Raw genomic sequence first — 16501 nt, 5'->3', positions numbered from 1 at the left:
GACCTCGAGTTTGCCGCGACTGGGGTTCAATCGTCAGCCTCATTCCCTCATTCCACAACTCATTTTTCTTTCTTGTCTGCCTATGGTCTATGCCGTGTTAGCGCATGAAATACGAAGTTCGATGCGACTACTGTCATTGTCATACAGGCAGCCAGCTGGTAATTCTTTGTGTCTATCATCGGATCAGTTCTCGCTGGGTCAAACAAGATTCAGATATTACCGACAACATCGTCGGCTTCTCTCGCTCACTCCGTCCCCACACATTCCCAAGCTCACCAACCACTCGCTGGCCAGCAAGCTTCCTAGATCGTCGACAACACCACTCTGTCGTTTTCTTCGTCTTAGAACTGTTCAATCACATCTTTCATGCCGGCAGCATCGCGGATTCACCTGCACATCGAACTGGTCCCACGGTAAAGCCGCCATGGACATGATGAACGAGCCCACGAAAACCCGCCTGGTAGAACGGGTGGCGGAGGATATTGAACGACCGGAGCTGGATAATCGATCATATAGGGTCATCAAGCTTCCAAATGGGCTCGAGGCGCTTCTGATACATGATCCAGAGACGGACAAGGCCAGCGCATCGCTCGATGTCAATATTGGCAGCTTTAGCGACGCGGCGGATATGCCTGGATTGGCACACGCCGTTGAGCACGTGCTGTTCATGGGAACCAAGAAGGTTAGCATGCCAACGTCCGATGGTGTTTTCGATCATTGATTTGATTCGATCAAAGGCACATTCTCGTATGGATACTAACATCACGGCATAGTATCCGCGTGAGAACGACTATCATGAATATCTGAATTCCAATTCCGGAAGTTCGAATGCATATACTGCATCCACCTCGACCAATTTCTTCTTCGAGGTAGCAGCGTCTTCGTCTCATGCGGACTCGGCACCTGGCTCGGCGTCAACGAGCCAGACTAATCTTGCAACCGGTGGCGTTGAGTCCCCTCTGCATGGTGCGCTCGACCGGTTTGCACAGTTCTTCATCGAACCTCTGTTCCTGGAGGAGACCTTGGACAGGGAGCTGCGGGCTGTTGATTCGGAAAACAAGAAGAATCTCCAGAGTGACAACTGGAGGCTCCATCAGATCAACAAGTCTCTATCAAACCCCAAACATCCTTACAATCATTTCTCTACCGGCAATTATAAGACTCTCCATGATGATCCGATTGCACGGGGCGTCCGGATCAGGGATGAGTTCATGAAATTCTACCACACTCACTACTCTGCCAACCGGATGAAGTTGGCGCTTCTTGGACTAGAGAGTCTTGATACCTTGGAGCAATGGGTAACGGAAATGTTTTCGGCAGTAGAGAACAAGATGCTCCCTCGATTGCGATGGGACATCTCCCCACTCACTGAGAATGAACTATGCGTCCAGGTCTTTGCTAAACCGGTCTTTGATATGCGTTCACTGGAACTGTCCTTCCCGTACCCAGACGAGGAGCACTTGTACGAATCGCATCCTAGCCGATACTTGTCACACTTGATCGGACATGAAGGTCCTGGAAGCATACTTGCATACCTCAAAAACAAAGGCTGGGCCAGTGGATTGGGAGCCGGCATGAATGAGATTTGCCCCGGATCAGCCCTCTTCAACATCTCGGTCAGTCTGACTGAGCAAGGCCTGGAGAACTACCAAGAGGTGATTCTCGTCATCTTCCAGTACATCTCTATCTTGACCGAAACTGCACCCCAAAAGTGGGTAGTCGATGAACTCAAGGGAATTGCAGAAGTGGACTTCCGGTTCAAGCAGAAGAGTCGAGCCATGAAGACCACAAGCCAGCTTAGTTCAAAGATGCAAAAGCCATTCAAACCACACCACATCCTCAGCGGATCGTCGATTATCAGGCATTTCAACCCGGAGGCCATTCAGAATGGGCTGCGCCACTTGCGGCCGGACAACTTCCGGATGCTCCTTGTTAGCCAGAAATACCCGGGTGTCTGGAACCAGAAAGAGAAGTGGTATGGCACTGAATATACAGCTGAGAAGATTCCGCTGGAATTCCTCGAGCGAATACACAAAGCCTCAAAGGCATCGTCCTGTCATCGAGCGCCGGAGTTACATCTTCCTATGCCTAATGAATTCGTCCCGACTAGACTTGATGTGGAAAAGAAGGAGGTCGCAGAACCCTCAAAGTTCCCCAGTCTTCTTCGAAATGAGGAGAATATGCGCTTATGGCACAAGAAGGACGACAGGTTCTGGGTGCCCAAAGCCTTCTTCCATGTGCTCTTACGAACACCCTTGGCCTTTATCTCGGCCCGCAACGCTGTCATCCAGCAGTTGTACATCGAACTGGTGAGAGACGAGCTGGTTGAATACGTTTATGCGGCAGAGATTGCAGGCCTGGACTGCGGCGAAGCAATAAGCACCCTGGGGGTGAAGATCCTCGTCCACGGCTACAACGACAAGATGCCTGTGCTATTGGAGAAGGTGCTGACGGCGATGCGGGACCTCGACATACGACAAGACCGATTCGACATTCTCAAAGAGCGGTTGACCAGGGGATACCGCAACCTGGAACTGCAGCAGCCGTATCAACAGATCGGAGGACTGTTCAGGTCGCTGATTGTCGAACGCTTCTGGTCCAATGACCAGCTCCTCGCCGAGATGGACGCAGTAACCATCGACGACGTACGACAAATGCACCCCCTACTTCTAGGCCAATTCCATACCGAGATTCTCGCCCACGGCAACCTCTACAAGGAAGACGCTCTGAAGATGGCAAGCCTAATCGAGACCATTCTCCGGCCACAGCGACTCCCGAGATCTCAGTGGCCTCTGCGACGCTCGCTTGTCTTCCCCCCTGGAAGCAATTTCCGGCATGAGAAAACGCTCAGGGACCCGGCAAATGTAAACAATTGCATCGAGCTCCATGTCTACGCGGGCAACCAATATGACCGCGTGATGCGAGCCAAAGTCGGCTTGTTTGCGCAAATCGCCGATGAGCCATCGTTCGACCAACTCCGAACCAAAGAGCAACTGGGATACATCGTATGGAGCACTATGATTGCAATCGATGGACTTCTCGGATTCCGGGTGTTGATCCAAAGCGAGCGCTCGCCAGAGTACCTAGAGAAGCGGATCGAGGTCTTCTTGCAGTCTCTTGGCAAGCGGTTGGAGGAAATGACGGACATCCAATTCGAGAAACATAAGAGGGCCATTATCAACCGGCGCTTGGAACGGCTGAAGAATCTCTCTTCTGAGACAGACCGGTTCACGACGCATATCCTGAGCGAACGGTTTGATTTCCTAGAACGTAAGTAGTTATTTGCCCCTCCACCGGTCGTCAATACTGTTTCTTATCCAGTCCACTAACACTACCCGTTTAGATGAAATCGGCGCCACCTACATCACCAACCTTACCAAATCCGACATCATCGCCTTCTACAACGAGTATATTAGCCCGGCGTCGCCCACCCGCGCCAAACTCACCGTCCACCTTCGCGCCCAGAACATCTCCAGCCCCGCCGACAAGACCACCGCGCTCCTCGCGCTTCTCGCGCAGTTATTCCAAGCCGCCAACGTCCCCTCTGACGCATCCAAGCTCGCCGAACGGTTCCAAGACATCGACGTTGCCAGCGGCGACCACGCTACTATCTTGGGCGCCGTGCGCGCGTATCTCGTCAAGGATGCAGGGATGGACGAGACTGCCGCGGCGGGCATTCTTGAGCAAGGAAAGGACGTGCTTGGGAAGGTGCTCGTGGACGTCGGCGCAGCTGGCGAGAAAGCCCAGGCACCCGAGGCGGACGAGGAGGCGCTGGTACTTGCGAACGGGGAGCCGACGTTGATCGAAGACATTCGACTGTTCAAGGCTGGATTGCCGATGAGCGCGGCGGCAGTGCCGGTTCAAGATTTGAGTTTCTTTGAGGAGCTGGAACCGAAGTTGTGAGGTGGAAGATACGGCTCCAGGATATATCTACGCACACTCTAGGACTCCGTGATTGGTGACTTTCAGGCAAGAAAATCAAGGCACTTGGATTATTTTGATGGCAAGGGATCAGTGGTATGGCCAGGTCGAAGGTCGATCAGAGATCCCATATGACGATAATTGTATCGCGGTGCATTTAATGCCAACTAGAGCATAGCTGATAAATGGAGGAAAAGGAAGTTCGATCGCCAATAAGCAAATATCGATTCGATTCCACACAATACACAGAGCGAGTGTAGACCGCATTCTAACTATGTGCAGTTGTATGAAGTAAGCTATTTACGTTTCCAAATTCCAATCCATCTAACATAAAATTACGCCGACCTGCCAAATGAGGCCTTCCATGCCGAGTGACATCCAGAGTTCAGGGTTCCGCCTCTCGCGACTCAAGGTGCTTCAGGTGGTTCCCGTGATCATACAACAAGGACAGAGCAACGAGGTGTTGAGGACATGAAGAATGAGCAACCAGCGCCATGATAATTAGTATATGAATATCCCAGATCCATTGTCCTTCGGCAAATCGTGGTGGTTTCCAGAATGAACCGCCGAGGAAGGCAGAGGAGGATGGAAAATTTAACCATGTATAGTCCGGGGTCGTCGTGATGTCATGGAAAGGGCGGCCGTGGACGTCCGAATTCGACATACGACAAGTCTGTCTAATTGAAACTGGATCGCCGGATCCGGGTTGGGAATATATTGCCCCTTCAGTTCCTTATTAGTGGCCGGCGATCTTTGCATGGACGTGAGGCAAGGCCTGGAACCATCCTCTCGAGGAGAGAAAGCGTATCGTCGATAGCAATGCGCCGAAACGAACGTCCCACGCGCAGCATCTTTGCGAGGGAGAGAGGACCGATCGGTCTGAAATTCCTTCCAATAACGGGATCCAACATCGGCAAAGCTAGCAGCGTTCTGGCAGTTCATAAGGTATGCCTTGCTGTGGATACCGCATCTGAAGGTTACGCAACGTCCTGACGCTGCAACAACGACATCTTGAATGCCAGATATGCCTGGACCGCGGGATCCGATGAAGTTGAAAGTGGCCTTGGGGGTGGTACAGGCATCGTCGGTGAGCTTTGCGAGGACGATGTCCCGGGTCCCGCTGTCGATGCGGATCCTGTCGACGATATTCCCGATGGAGAACCCTGTGATGGCGGCCGGTTCGGCAGAGATCGAGCCCATGATTCGATTGAAGAGAGAAGGGCTGGCGGCAAGTATGGATGTGGTTTGGGCATCTGCTCAGAGTGAGGTTGGTACTGGGGATACCGCGTTGGCTGGGTTTGGCCGGGTTGGCTGATTTGGTGGGTTTGGTGGAGGGGGTATTGCTGATTATGACCGGCCATGGTGATGAAGTGATAGGGCGATGGTGGTGGTTAAGTGAGGATAGAAGATGAGAAGGCCTCCAGGCAGAATTCACGAGACTATTGAGTTGGTGTGGACATCTAGGACGGAATCCTCTCTTTTTCAAGCACAAAGACGACAGAGATGGCGCAGGGGTAAAGTTCGAAGGATCGTAGGAATCAAACACGACGTCGTACACTCGGCCAGGCGGAGAGTTTTTCAGTGTACTCGGAATGTCGATGTTGTGGTTTCGACTCGTGTCCCGAAATGACAGTATCACGGTATTTGAAGGATGATGGAACCCAGACGGATCTCAAGAAGTCAAATGCTCGAGCGAGGAACACAGGACGATATGGAACGGTTCGCTTCCATTGACTGGTACAAATTTGATGTGGAGATGACTCGTGCCTTTCAACTCAGATAGACAGGAAAGGTAGCGGGAGAGGCAAAATATCAAATAGACGCCGAATTACACACAAAAGGGGAATCCAAGCCAATGACGGTCAAAGAAAAAAAAAGTTGCCGAGCGGGCGAGGATGGGGAAGAGTTGGAAAAGTGATGCATGATGGAATCCTAACTGTACCTACCGTTCTTTACCACGCCGCAGCGTCACCTCGTTACATCTCAGAGGGCCAAATCTCCGTTGCCAGCAACGACAATCGCACACACATCGAGTCGCAGACCGACCCGATTCCCGAAGATGTGGTCCAGTATCAAACAAGCATGCGGCGTCAGTCATCATGTAGTGCCACTGGGAATCCGATGACGGTTCCAGATCGCATTGGACGATTTGAGAGCATCCGCCTTCCTCGAGGGATCCTCTAGGCAAGCCACTCTCTTCGAAATGTTCAAATCGTCAGACCGAAGGATCCATAGCGGCATTTCCAAATATCCCCGACACCAATGAGACGGATCTAGGACTTAGATGTAGGTTGGGTGGAGTGGTGGAGTGGTGGACTAGTTCCAGAGGCCAGAACGAATGGGGGGATATGGAAGTTGGGACGGTACAAAGTAAACGGTCAATTCCAAACTACGGAGTGACAAATACTGTGCAGATGTCATTTGGGGAATGAGAATTGGAGGTGAAGGGTGTGTGGTATGAAAGGTGTGAGGGATCAGGGAGAGGAAGATTGATGTGGAGGTCAATTGTATCAAAGGATTTCGGTGAAGTGGAAGTGGCATGTTGGCCTTGGAGCCTTAGATTTCGCGCTTACGCTTGGCTTCCTGCGAGGCAATTCCAAATCCCGCTTTCTTGTCCTCTCATTAGCTGCTTGGCCTGCAGCCCCTGTCACGTGCTCTACAATTTGTCGCAGAAATACTGGGACGGAGTCGGGACTCGGGGGAGGATTCAGTTATTATTAATAACTACCAATATCAATAACTATCAGTTCCATTGAAGCACCATGCAGGCACGCACAGGTTAATATAGTCTAATACAGTAAGGTACGGTCCAAATTCAAGACTTCCTGCGTGCACAGTTCAACTTGTCAAGACAGTCCACCAAACTTTACAGTGCCTATTCCATATTCTCGGCCCATTGGAAGCGCCAGGCTAGATCTCCATTCCCCCATGAGACGCCATCACCATCCACAGCCTCCACAACTGAATCCATGCCCCTGTTTCGGGCTCTTGAGACAAAAAAGTTGCAAAAGATTCCATCTATCCCCACCAGCTCGCTGATTGGCGCAACTTACACCTATAGCGCACCGCACTAGCGTATAATCCATCCCAATTCCGAATTCCCACATTGCCCATCATTTAAGTCCTGCATCTCCTGCACCTCTGGTCTGCAGTTCGGTCCCAATTGTGCTTCATCCCATCGGCCCGTTCATGTCCTCCCTCCCCGTTGCTCTTCAGCTGTGCCCGCATGACATCGTCCATGTAGCTTGCTGGTCTATTGTTCTCGTGACGCCCGCTCCGTCGCTGCCATTGAGTCTACCGCTACATATGCGCGCTGGATAGGGAAGTTGATGGACCCTTCTTTGTCCCATTGTTCGGTCATTTGCGTCGTGGATGTTGTTGATCGGTGCGCCGCGGAGAAGATCGGGAAGTCGAAACCAATCTGATACAGAGAGGGGTCGGCCGGACCGATTGCAACCTAGCGATCAGTCATGAAAGAGGTTGTTGGAGGCGACGGTTTCAGTCTGTCTGACGGATTCGTCTATTATGCTATGAGCTATCCGACTCTTTCGGGCAGATGGAGTTTCCAATTGCATTATGCAGTCAGCCGGTCAGTAGCAATAACGTGGTTCTCCTTTTTCGTCCCTCGATCATTGTCTTGCCCCTTGCTGCGTTCCATTTCAAGGCTTTCATCATGCCTTTGTTTCCAGATTCCAACCCGTAGTCAGCGTTCGGATTATGCCGTGGATGAATATGTTGCGCGTTAGTACTCTTATGCTTGTGTCAAGTCTCTATTGTCTTACCGCTTGCTGAACATCAATCCTATCCTTTGCACCAGTACCTATTGTATCACTAAGGTATGTTCATTTGTTACGTAAGGTCTGTATAGATACCTTTCGCTCTCCTGAATCAGTAATATACAGCTACTCCCGCTTCATCTATGCATTTCCCTTTCTGAGACCTCTTGTCTTGTCATAACTTCCTATCGCAAATACCAAGCCCCCATATTTTGCAAGCAGTAATATCGCCAAGATGTTGCTTTCAGAACATGTATCTTCCGCAGACCTGCGTTTCTGTCGGTATATTACGTCTATCACAGTAGACCACCGATTATGAATCCCATATTGGGCCGTACGCAGGAACGCCGCGCCTCTCCATCGCCCCAACCACCTCCCTTGTCGACTTCTGATTCGATATGCAGAATACCGCCTCAGCATTTGACTCGACATAGAGTTCATAGGTTGTCTTGATGAGATCCGGTCTCCTAGAGACGCCGGTATCGATAATGATAGCATTTGGATCTGCCTGGAGGACGCTCTGAATGATTCGGCTGCCGAACATGCTCTCAGGGCTTCTCGTCACCCAAAGTACCCGGCATTTGAGGTGAGGAGCATTGACGAACAATCCGAGGCATGGACCGATGCCAGAACCTGTCGCCACCACTAGCACCGGGCTGAATATGGTTGCTAGGCGAAGGACCCCGAAGACTGGCAGTCCCCGAATCCAGAAATGAGACGGCGGCGAAGTAATGATCCGATGTGTCCAATCACCGGCGTTGGAAATTATTACGCTGAAACTCGGATAATCGTTTTCCATTTCGGGAATGGTTGCGAACGCATGATGTTGGTTCAACGGGTTAATGGCGATGCGGATTCCCATGCACGAATGGACGAGACCTCGGAAGTGGACACGGATGGCATGCGGCGAGAGCTTTTCCACTTTTGCCGGCCTCTTTCGCGTGTTGATCCACGGCCAGATTATGCAAGCTGTGGTGACCGCTAAGAGCCAGAACGCGGGTCTTTTGATGATCGTGGAGCCAGTGCTGGTATCGGGGAACCAGATGGTGGAGAGAAAGAATTGAGTGTAGAAGAGAACTATGCATATCCAGCCGCCGAATCGGTGAATGCGCTCGAAACAATTGTGCAAGTTGGATCGAATGAAAGGCATGGCTGAAATACACATCATGACAAGAATGCAAGCGATGCTTGAGGATAAGGACACGATAGTCCAGCCGCGTAGGGTTCGATTGAAGCGGGTTGTGTACGCCGTCGAAGCGGCCAACGCGATATACCACCCTGTCGCTGCTGCGGCGGCACTGCTGTGGATACCACCATAATGGTAGACCTGGCACACTCGCTTCCGGATCCGGATCGGGGCAGAACGCGGCACCGCGGTGGCAATACTGAAGAGAAGGTTGACGAAGAGCTCGTTGCGACAGATAATCGCCGCGGTAGCATTGGCGGCGACAGCGGTGCCAAGTATATCGTTGAACTTCCAGCCATCCTGTCTTTCACAGTTGGTCAATACGATGGCCATGGCGATTATATTCGCCAGCGAAACTGTCGAGAACAGGGCTCGGTACGTCGTCACGTAATCGAACCGAAATGCTCGTGTCAGTCGAAAACCTTGCTTAGGAGGTAGTTCCGTTCCGTTTTTCTCCAAGTCCATCTTGTTGGTGTCGAGAGTGTCGCCTGACCACAACGCTACGCTCCTGTTGAGGCACTCCACGGGAAGGAGCGTTCCCTCTGTCTCTGGTCTCTCGCCCTTCAAGGCAATCCGAGGCACTGAAATATGCGTAGTGCCCTGTCCGATCTTCGTTTCGGCACTTATGCCTCCTGAAACTGTGCATATCAGCAGTTGCCTCTGACACTCAGCATGGGAACGGTATACCACTGGTTCCGCACAGCATGGTTGTGCGATTGTACCATCCTGATGTGTGAAGTCTGGAGCTTCATTCGAAAGAAGTTGTATAACTGAATTCGTTCCGAAGCTCAACGCCAAAATCAAGACAACTGCCGATGGCAATGGTGAACGCTCACCAATGCTCGGAGAGGAGCAGCCGGGGGTCTAAAGACTGAATTTCTGTTGGTTAGATCATCTAGAGTTGGATGGTGGGTGAATAGTAGTTGTATCAGTGCATCGCCTTGCGTGCACTTCCAGTTGCCGCCTGAGGCGGTACCAGGCTTGCCAACAATGCACGTGGAGGAAATTCAGAATACAATGTTTGCAAACATACCTGAGAAGAAGGCGAGCGGAGCTGCGAGCACATATAGGGACATGGAAAGGCGACTGAGTTGCTTCCTCCGTCCCTCATCCCCTAATGGCAGCGGCTTTCATCCTTTTCCCTTGGTCGGAAGCAGACTGGCTGCTAATTCTCCTGAGAGGTGTCAGTCGTTCACCGTCTCGACCGCACGTCACAAGCACGTGTCTCTTTGACGTGACTGAATGATCTGCACATCCGCGCAATGCAACAACCAACATTCAGACTCGAAAACCTGAGAACTCGATGTCCTCGATACTTAAGAATTTGGTGCCACACTAACTCCATTGCGGAAGGGATGTGAACCCACGGCGATCCCAGGCACGCGGCCAGGTACACGTATCTGAAGCAGCGGATATACAAGTGTCGGTCCGGATGTTTGTGTCCCCACTTTACGAATGGAGGAATATTTCTATTCCCCGGATCTGAGACATGTAAGTATATCAAATACTCCAATTCCCCTCACCGTAATTCTAACCAGGTGTAGAAAATCAGTCGCCATATCCGCCACTCCATCGGTCAACATGACAAATCATACTCACCACTTTCGCATGAAGCGTTGCTATTGCGGGACACACGTCTTCGGGTGACATGTGCCGTCGACTCCACGCATGCTACTTCCCGTGATGGGCCATTCACTGAACTGGAGAGTGGATCGTGTGGACAAGGCGGGTACTTCGATCTTGTCCCAAACAACCGGGTACGTGACATATCGCATTTCGAGCGCTGTTTTTCAGGCCTTTGATTCTTCCCACATAAGCACAAGCTGATCGAGTTAACTTGCTTGACAGCGGAGTCCAGCTCCAAGGATTTTGGCACCGTTTGCGGTCGATGGAGCCAAGTCGCACCGATAGTCGGATCTCGGGCCAGTAAGCGGAGGTTTCATTTGTGAGACCATAAATTTGCCTTCTTCGAGGGCTCCTGTGCACCGTGAGCGATTTTTCAGGTCTATGATCTAGGAAGCACCTGCATACATGCCAGTCAGTAAGTCACTTAGCATTCCTAATTATGGTTTTCATATCAAGTCGATGTCTGCTTCCTTGTAGAGTTTTTCATGCTTGCTGTGTTTGGTGTCCAAGTCCTGTTATCCAGGTCCGCTTCCTTGCAGAGTATATCATGTTTGCTCCGTTTGGTCTCCAAGCCTTGTTATCTAAAAGTCTGCCTATTGTTAGCGAATTTTCATTCAATTCCTGTGAGTGCAATATTGGATTCGAATATACTTGTAGGTCCCTTTATAAAGCCGAATCCAGGGACGAGGAGTGTGGGATATTCGAAGAGTTGTCCGAGTCATAACATCTAGATACTATATGGTTCCTGCCGTCAGATATCTCCTAAAATTGGGAAAGCACGACACCCAACACGACTCCCCAACTCACTGGATCTCTGGCCGCCTGAGCAGTTCACCCCTACCGCACGCCACACGTTCATGCGCCCACCCGGGTGCTTAGCTGCATATGTCTGTTGGAGAAACAGGAATACATCTGAACACTCAAGCTGGAACGTGATATGAGGAACTGAAGATTCAGAGAGGCTCGGGAGCGAAAGCGCGACTCTAAAAGTCCACCCTGCATCCAATTGCCTTCAAAGGACTGGCCAGCGCTAGTCTAAGGGCACAACACGGTGCAGACAGTGATGGTCCCGAACAAGTCCTGACTAGAGATTTTCCTTGTATGATGGTTCCATGCTTGGAAGCGAAAGTACGACACCAAAAACAGCTTCAGTCGCCTTTGACGCCTGCCACTGGTGAACACCGGGGGAGAAAACTGTGGGAGCAAGATCAGAAGTTGCTCGGATGTTTTCAATGCGAAAAATCGGCTCTGAAATTGCGTCTTAGAAGACTTGGCTCCTGTCGCTCGGCTAAGATGTCTGACTACCTGTTTGCATGTTTCCTTGGGGAACTGTGGCGAACATAACCACCAACTTGAGTTTGGGGAAGAACGAAAGGATCATAAACAAACGGATCATGATGCGAAGGCACCATTCAGGCGCCGATGGTATCTTGTCGTCCCATGCTCTAACGGCACGGGTGGAGATGAGAACGGTTCTAGACACTGCAAGCACTGAAGATTATGAGAGAGGATGCTTCATCGGATGCAACTTCAATTGGAAGTGCAAGCAAGATCCTAGTCGTCTTTGTCGCCTTGTACCCCTTGCCTCCTGTTCTCTTTCGGACTTGGGAGGGGCGGAGGTGACAACAGTTCTAGATACTACAAAGAATTTAAAATGATGCAAAAGGAGTTTAGTCCCTTGGCTGCGACAAACGTAACTCCAGTCTTATTAGATACCTCCCTTCCTAGGGATCTAATCAACAGCTGATGCAATCGGGGTTACCTCCAAGCAACCACAGCTCCTCCCTTATAATATCGATTTTACCCCTAAAGCACTCCAATAGGCACCGAGCGATACAAGTCCCGCCATCAGCTTCAACTACAAGGGACTGTATCAGGAGCCAATGCAGTTGTAGATCGAAGTTCATTCGATTTGGCCGACCCCCTTTTCGGGTAGTGACACGGATGGACTGAACTATATATAGTATGATGTTTCCATATAATTTATCCCCATTTCCTTGGCCTGCGAGCATCACAAAATGGCGATTATGGTGCCCTGGCTCTTGTGAAGAGCTCATCTCTAAGCGATACTCATGGTCTATGGAGTGTTACACTGAACCGTCCTGGCGGAGCCATGTCAAACGACACATGAGTACATCGCGGCAGAGCGACTAATCCATACTCTGCAAGGGAAATTGGATTATTTTGCTAGCACCAATCACTATGCTGCTCTCAATTTCAATGACGAATGCATAGCTGCATTTTGCCTTTGTTATCATAGGCGTATATTGATCTATTAGACTAAAATTGCCGCGGTTTGCAAGCTATATCCGCCTTACTACCGCCGATCCAGTTTGCCAATGGTTCGCATTGCTTTATCTTTAAACGGATTGCTTCCAAGAATGATGGAGACTGTTTCTTGTTACGTGTCAGGACCTCACTGCACCCGTTTGCAGACAGAAGTACCTAGACTTCAGTCTCCAACATAATAGGTTGCCTGTGCTTTTGGTTCCAAAGTTGAGGAAAACCATGAGTTGGTTCAGTGAACTTTAGCATCATATTCAGCAGACTGCTGATTTACCAAAAGCTGTTGAGTACTTGAAGCTCATGCCAAACTATATCTTCTCAATGGCGAGCGGCTTCGATGATTGGAAGGCCAAATGGCCCTATTCAATAATATATCGAATGCTGCCGCTAGGCTGTGGTCCTCGAACGCTAACCCTAACGATGATATTCATTCCATTTAGGAAATTCTATGCAAGTCTATTACAAAAGGTAGATATTCATGTGATTTGCTCCTAGGATCAAGCGAGCTAATGATCCAAGTGTGGTTCGGCTTTCTGTTCAGTCCTTTCTCTCCATTGCCTTGAACCAAGAGTACTATCCAATCTCTAAGGCAAGGGGGGTATTTGGTTCCAAGCGGCATGGAGACTCGCCACAGCCAGTATCCTGTCACTTTCACAATGCCCTCTGAACCATGAAAAGCATCTTTGTGTTATTAGAACACATGCTTGGGGCCTACGCTCCTTGGAGTGTAAATCGCGGCAACCGCCCAGGCCCGTCCGATATCACATCTATTGCAGTCTAGCTTGCCTGAGGACATCCTCTCTGCGAAACCTCACATAAAGTTGGCCATATCAAAATAATCCAATAACAACACCGAAACTCTAGTGAGTAATTGACCTCCACACAAATGGGTTAATATTCTCAGTTTTCCTTCTCTACTCTCCTCTCTACCACTTCTCTACTTCCTCCCCACCTCCCCTCCCTCTTCATCTCCCCCTCTTCTCTCTACTTTACCCCATCCGCCTTCCTTTCACAACAACTTCTTCCTTGTCTCCGCTTCTCGCATGGTTCGAATCATGAACCCAGAATCTCCTATGCCCCGGGCTGTGGCCCGATCAATTGACAGTGGCCATGAGCTACGTGCTGCAGCAGTGGCACCCGTCCTTGTCATTACTGCTCTTGCTCTTCTGTTTATCATTGCGAGATGGGCTACTAGGGTCTATATCCTTCATCATGTCGGCCCTGAAGATTTCATCCTAACCGCGTCTATGCTGGTGAGCATCGGGATGACTGCAGTCATCACTGCTCGTAAGTACCTCACTCTTCTCAGTGGGAATTCCATGATCACACAATGATTAACAAAATTGCTAGAGTACATGAGGAACGAAGAAGTCAAGTTCGGCGTCGCTGATATCGAGCATGCAATCCGTCCCATCACTGCAAAGGTACGTCTCATCGCTCCCTATCATCATCATCGTTTACCCCTGAACGCCGAGACTTGAACGCCGAGACTTGAGACTTTGACTGACTGGATCATCTAGCTGCTCATCAGTTCCAACATTCTCTACCATGCTACTGTCAACCTGACCAAGACCTCTATCGTGACCCAGTACTGCCGTATCTTTTGGGGCTGCCCGATTGTCCAAGGTTGGTGTTACGCACTCTATGGTCTCCTGACCCTCGCAGCCCTATGGGGAATTGCAGGTGGTGGAACTGTGTGTGTTCCCATTGCAAAGTACTGGTCCATGGACATTGAAGGCACGTGCATGTCGTTCAATGTGTACTGGCTCACCTCCGCGGGCGTGAACCTACTCGCTGACCTCATCATCTGGATTCTCCCCATGCCGGTTGTGAAGCAGTTGCAGTTGCCGAAGAGGCAGATGAACACCGTCCTAGTGATCTTCGGCCTTGGCGGAACGTGAGTGTAACTAATCATTCGTTGCATAGAACGTTTGCTAACACTCAACCAAGCGTCTGTGTTGTCGCGACACTCAGGCTCACGCTCGTTCAAGCTTTTTCAGGCCGGAAGGAAGGAACCAGTAAGTGCGAGCAAAGACCGGTCCACAGTCGTTTCGTATGCACACTTGCTTACAAGTATTCTAGATGCTGGCGTCGCTGCTGTTGTCTGGTCTGCCGTAGAGGCAAATGTTGGTATCATATGCGCAAGCCTGATCTCCCTGAAGCCACTTGTGCAGCGGTTCTTCCCGCGCCTGTTGTTGAAGCGCCCTAGGGTTGCCAGTCCTGCCGACCTGAGTAACTCCAAGGGGTGGGCAAATGTGCTCCCTCCGTTCTTGAACCCTTACAAACAGAGCTGGGTGACAAGCACAACTTCGTCTGCACCGATCCCAACGACAGGCATGCAGGTCACCACCGACGTGGTTGTTACCGTCGAAGACGCAATTGATACGGCTCCTGGGACCATGGTGACCGAGCTTCAATCCTTGCCTAAAGCAAGCACAAGCTCCGGTTCAAGCAACGGCGGGTTGGAGGGCGGTAGTTTCGACGAGAATACCAGAGGCAACAAAGAAATGTTGTGAAAGGGCCTCAAACTACGCCTCAATATGTTGGCAATAACGGCCAACGGCCAACGGCCATGTTTCAAAGGGGACGTAGGAAATCATTGCGAATGACTTGACAGTTGGTGATGTCTCAAGCGGCAGCTTTCCCATGCTGAATACTGGGGTTCTGGGTTGTGTACCGTACGGTAACTAAAATGAATCGGATACTTTGCTTCAACTCCTTGCCCTTATGATAGAGCCATCACAGGGCATCTATCATAACTTTGCCGTCTCCTTCGCCTGCGCTTTTAAATACTCCCTTCTAATGATCCAAGTCCGTAAATACGTGTACAACCCCGCCCCAACCCCCATGGGAGGACAAAGCAGGAGTAGCCAAGCCCACCATTTCGGGCTCCCACTCTGTACCTCTGTCATTGCTCGAGCTATCTCACTCTTCAAATCCTCTATACCTCCATCATTCCACACCACCACCCCTCTCCCCTTCCCCCGAGCCTCACACCTCTTCGCCTTCTCCCTCACGTCCCCCTGACTCATCACCCGATTCTTCGCATCCTCCTCCGTCAAAAACGAGTCTCGATCCATCAACCTCTGCATTTGCACCGCCGGATCCTTCACTGCGACCACCATCACCGACCCACAAATCGCGTCCATGCCCCCCTCAAACAGCAGCGGCACGTCCACTACCACGCACCAACGCCCCGTCAGATAATAGTATAATAACGCTTTCCACATCTCCCGCTGCACCGCCGGATGGATGATCTGCCCCAGCTTCTTCCGGTCGCGCACCTTGTCCGGCTCGTTCCCGAACACCCGTCGACCCAGCGCGGGGCGGTTCAGCGGGCGGCCTTTCCCATCGGGGCCATTGGGGCCACCGGATTCGGAGCCGGGGAGCAGGAGATCGGGGGTCGTGGGCCCGAAGTATGCGAGGATTTGATTGTATCCGGAGGTGCCGGGCTCGACGACCTGGCGGGCGAGGACGTCGGCGTCAATGATGGGGAGGTTGTAGGGTGCGGAGCGGAGGATGTTGGAGACGGTGGATTTGCCGGTCGCGATGGAGCCAGTCAGGCCGAGGATGAGCATGGTGGGCGGCGGGGAGTTGAAATTTAGGTCGAAAGGACAGTTGAGGAAGTCAAATTCTACATTACTGCAATGTGAGGATTAAATGGATGGATTGTTGATATCTCCATTCTCAACGACGAATGCCGAGG

General features: G+C 51.0%; 6 protein-coding genes across 6 annotated transcripts; 3 read left to right on the top strand and 3 right to left on the bottom strand.

Annotated features, from left to right (window-relative positions):
- Nucleotides 1-433: 433 nt before the first annotated feature.
- Nucleotides 434-3903, top strand: P152DRAFT_394232 (LuxS/MPP-like metallohydrolase; the record flags this gene model as incomplete). The annotated part of the gene is made up of 3 exons (XM_033676241.1): nucleotides 434-682; nucleotides 774-3270; nucleotides 3344-3903. 3 exons carry the CDS (start codon nucleotides 434-436, stop codon nucleotides 3901-3903), a joined length of 3306 nt encoding a protein of 1101 aa, XP_033535502.1.
- A 448-nt stretch (nucleotides 3904-4351) lies between these two features.
- P152DRAFT_295329 (uncharacterized protein) lies at nucleotides 4352-5492 on the bottom strand. Its single transcript, XM_033675041.1, has one exon. It carries the CDS (start codon nucleotides 5119-5121, stop codon nucleotides 4516-4518), a length of 606 nt encoding a protein of 201 aa, XP_033535501.1. The 5' UTR covers nucleotides 5122-5492; the 3' UTR covers nucleotides 4352-4515.
- A 2346-nt stretch (nucleotides 5493-7838) lies between these two features.
- Nucleotides 7839-9630, bottom strand: P152DRAFT_295193 (uncharacterized protein). Its single transcript, XM_033675039.1, has one exon. It carries the CDS (start codon nucleotides 9346-9348, stop codon nucleotides 8011-8013), a length of 1338 nt encoding a protein of 445 aa, XP_033535500.1. The 5' UTR covers nucleotides 9349-9630; the 3' UTR covers nucleotides 7839-8010.
- Nucleotides 9631-10166: 536 nt separating this feature from the next.
- On the top strand, nucleotides 10167-10894 carry P152DRAFT_295212 (uncharacterized protein). Its single transcript, XM_033675040.1, has 3 exons — nucleotides 10167-10374; nucleotides 10428-10640; nucleotides 10732-10894. Exons 1-3 carry the CDS (start codon nucleotides 10339-10341, stop codon nucleotides 10792-10794), a joined length of 312 nt encoding a protein of 103 aa, XP_033535499.1. The 5' UTR covers nucleotides 10167-10338; the 3' UTR covers nucleotides 10795-10894.
- Nucleotides 10895-13907: 3013 nt separating this feature from the next.
- On the top strand, nucleotides 13908-15011 carry P152DRAFT_382571 (uncharacterized protein; the record flags this gene model as incomplete). Its single annotated transcript, XM_033675763.1, has 5 exons — nucleotides 13908-14082; nucleotides 14156-14223; nucleotides 14316-14692; nucleotides 14746-14813; nucleotides 14878-15011. Coding segments are annotated over 5 exons (822 nt in total), but the record flags the coding sequence as incomplete, so codon positions are not given.
- A 368-nt stretch (nucleotides 15012-15379) lies between these two features.
- P152DRAFT_457239 (CoaE-domain-containing protein) lies at nucleotides 15380-16501 on the bottom strand. The gene has a single exon (XM_033679188.1). The coding sequence runs from the start codon at nucleotides 16371-16373 to the stop codon at nucleotides 15549-15551; it is 825 nt and encodes a 274-aa protein (XP_033535497.1). The 5' UTR covers nucleotides 16374-16501; the 3' UTR covers nucleotides 15380-15548.

The sequence above is a fragment of the Eremomyces bilateralis genome (genome assembly GCF_010015585.1).
Source record: "Eremomyces bilateralis CBS 781.70 unplaced genomic scaffold P152scaffold_6, whole genome shotgun sequence".
NCBI lineage: Eukaryota > Fungi > Ascomycota > Dothideomycetes > Eremomycetales > Eremomycetaceae > Eremomyces > Eremomyces bilateralis.
The sequence above is the reverse complement of the archived record's forward strand: the minus strand, read 5'-3'. Positions and strand labels throughout refer to the sequence as shown.

Coding starts and splice junctions, on each gene's coding strand:
- P152DRAFT_295329 (XM_033675041.1), bottom strand. CDS start 5,121: ATGGGCTCGATCTCTGCCGAACCGGCCGCCATCACAGGGTTCTCCATC.
- P152DRAFT_295193 (XM_033675039.1), bottom strand. CDS start 9,348: ATGGACTTGGAGAAAAACGGAACGGAACTACCTCCTAAGCAAGGTTTT.
- P152DRAFT_295212 (XM_033675040.1), top strand. CDS start 10,339: ATGGAGGAATATTTCTATTCCCCGGATCTGAGACAT. Junction 10,375..10,427: donor ATTCCCCGGATCTGAGACAT/GTAAGTATATCA, acceptor AACCAGGTGTAG/AAAATCAGTCGCCATATCCG. Junction 10,641..10,731: donor ATCTTGTCCCAAACAACCGG/GTACGTGACATA, acceptor CTTGCTTGACAG/CGGAGTCCAGCTCCAAGGAT.
- P152DRAFT_457239 (XM_033679188.1), bottom strand. CDS start 16,373: ATGCTCATCCTCGGCCTGACTGGCTCCATCGCGACCGGCAAATCCACC.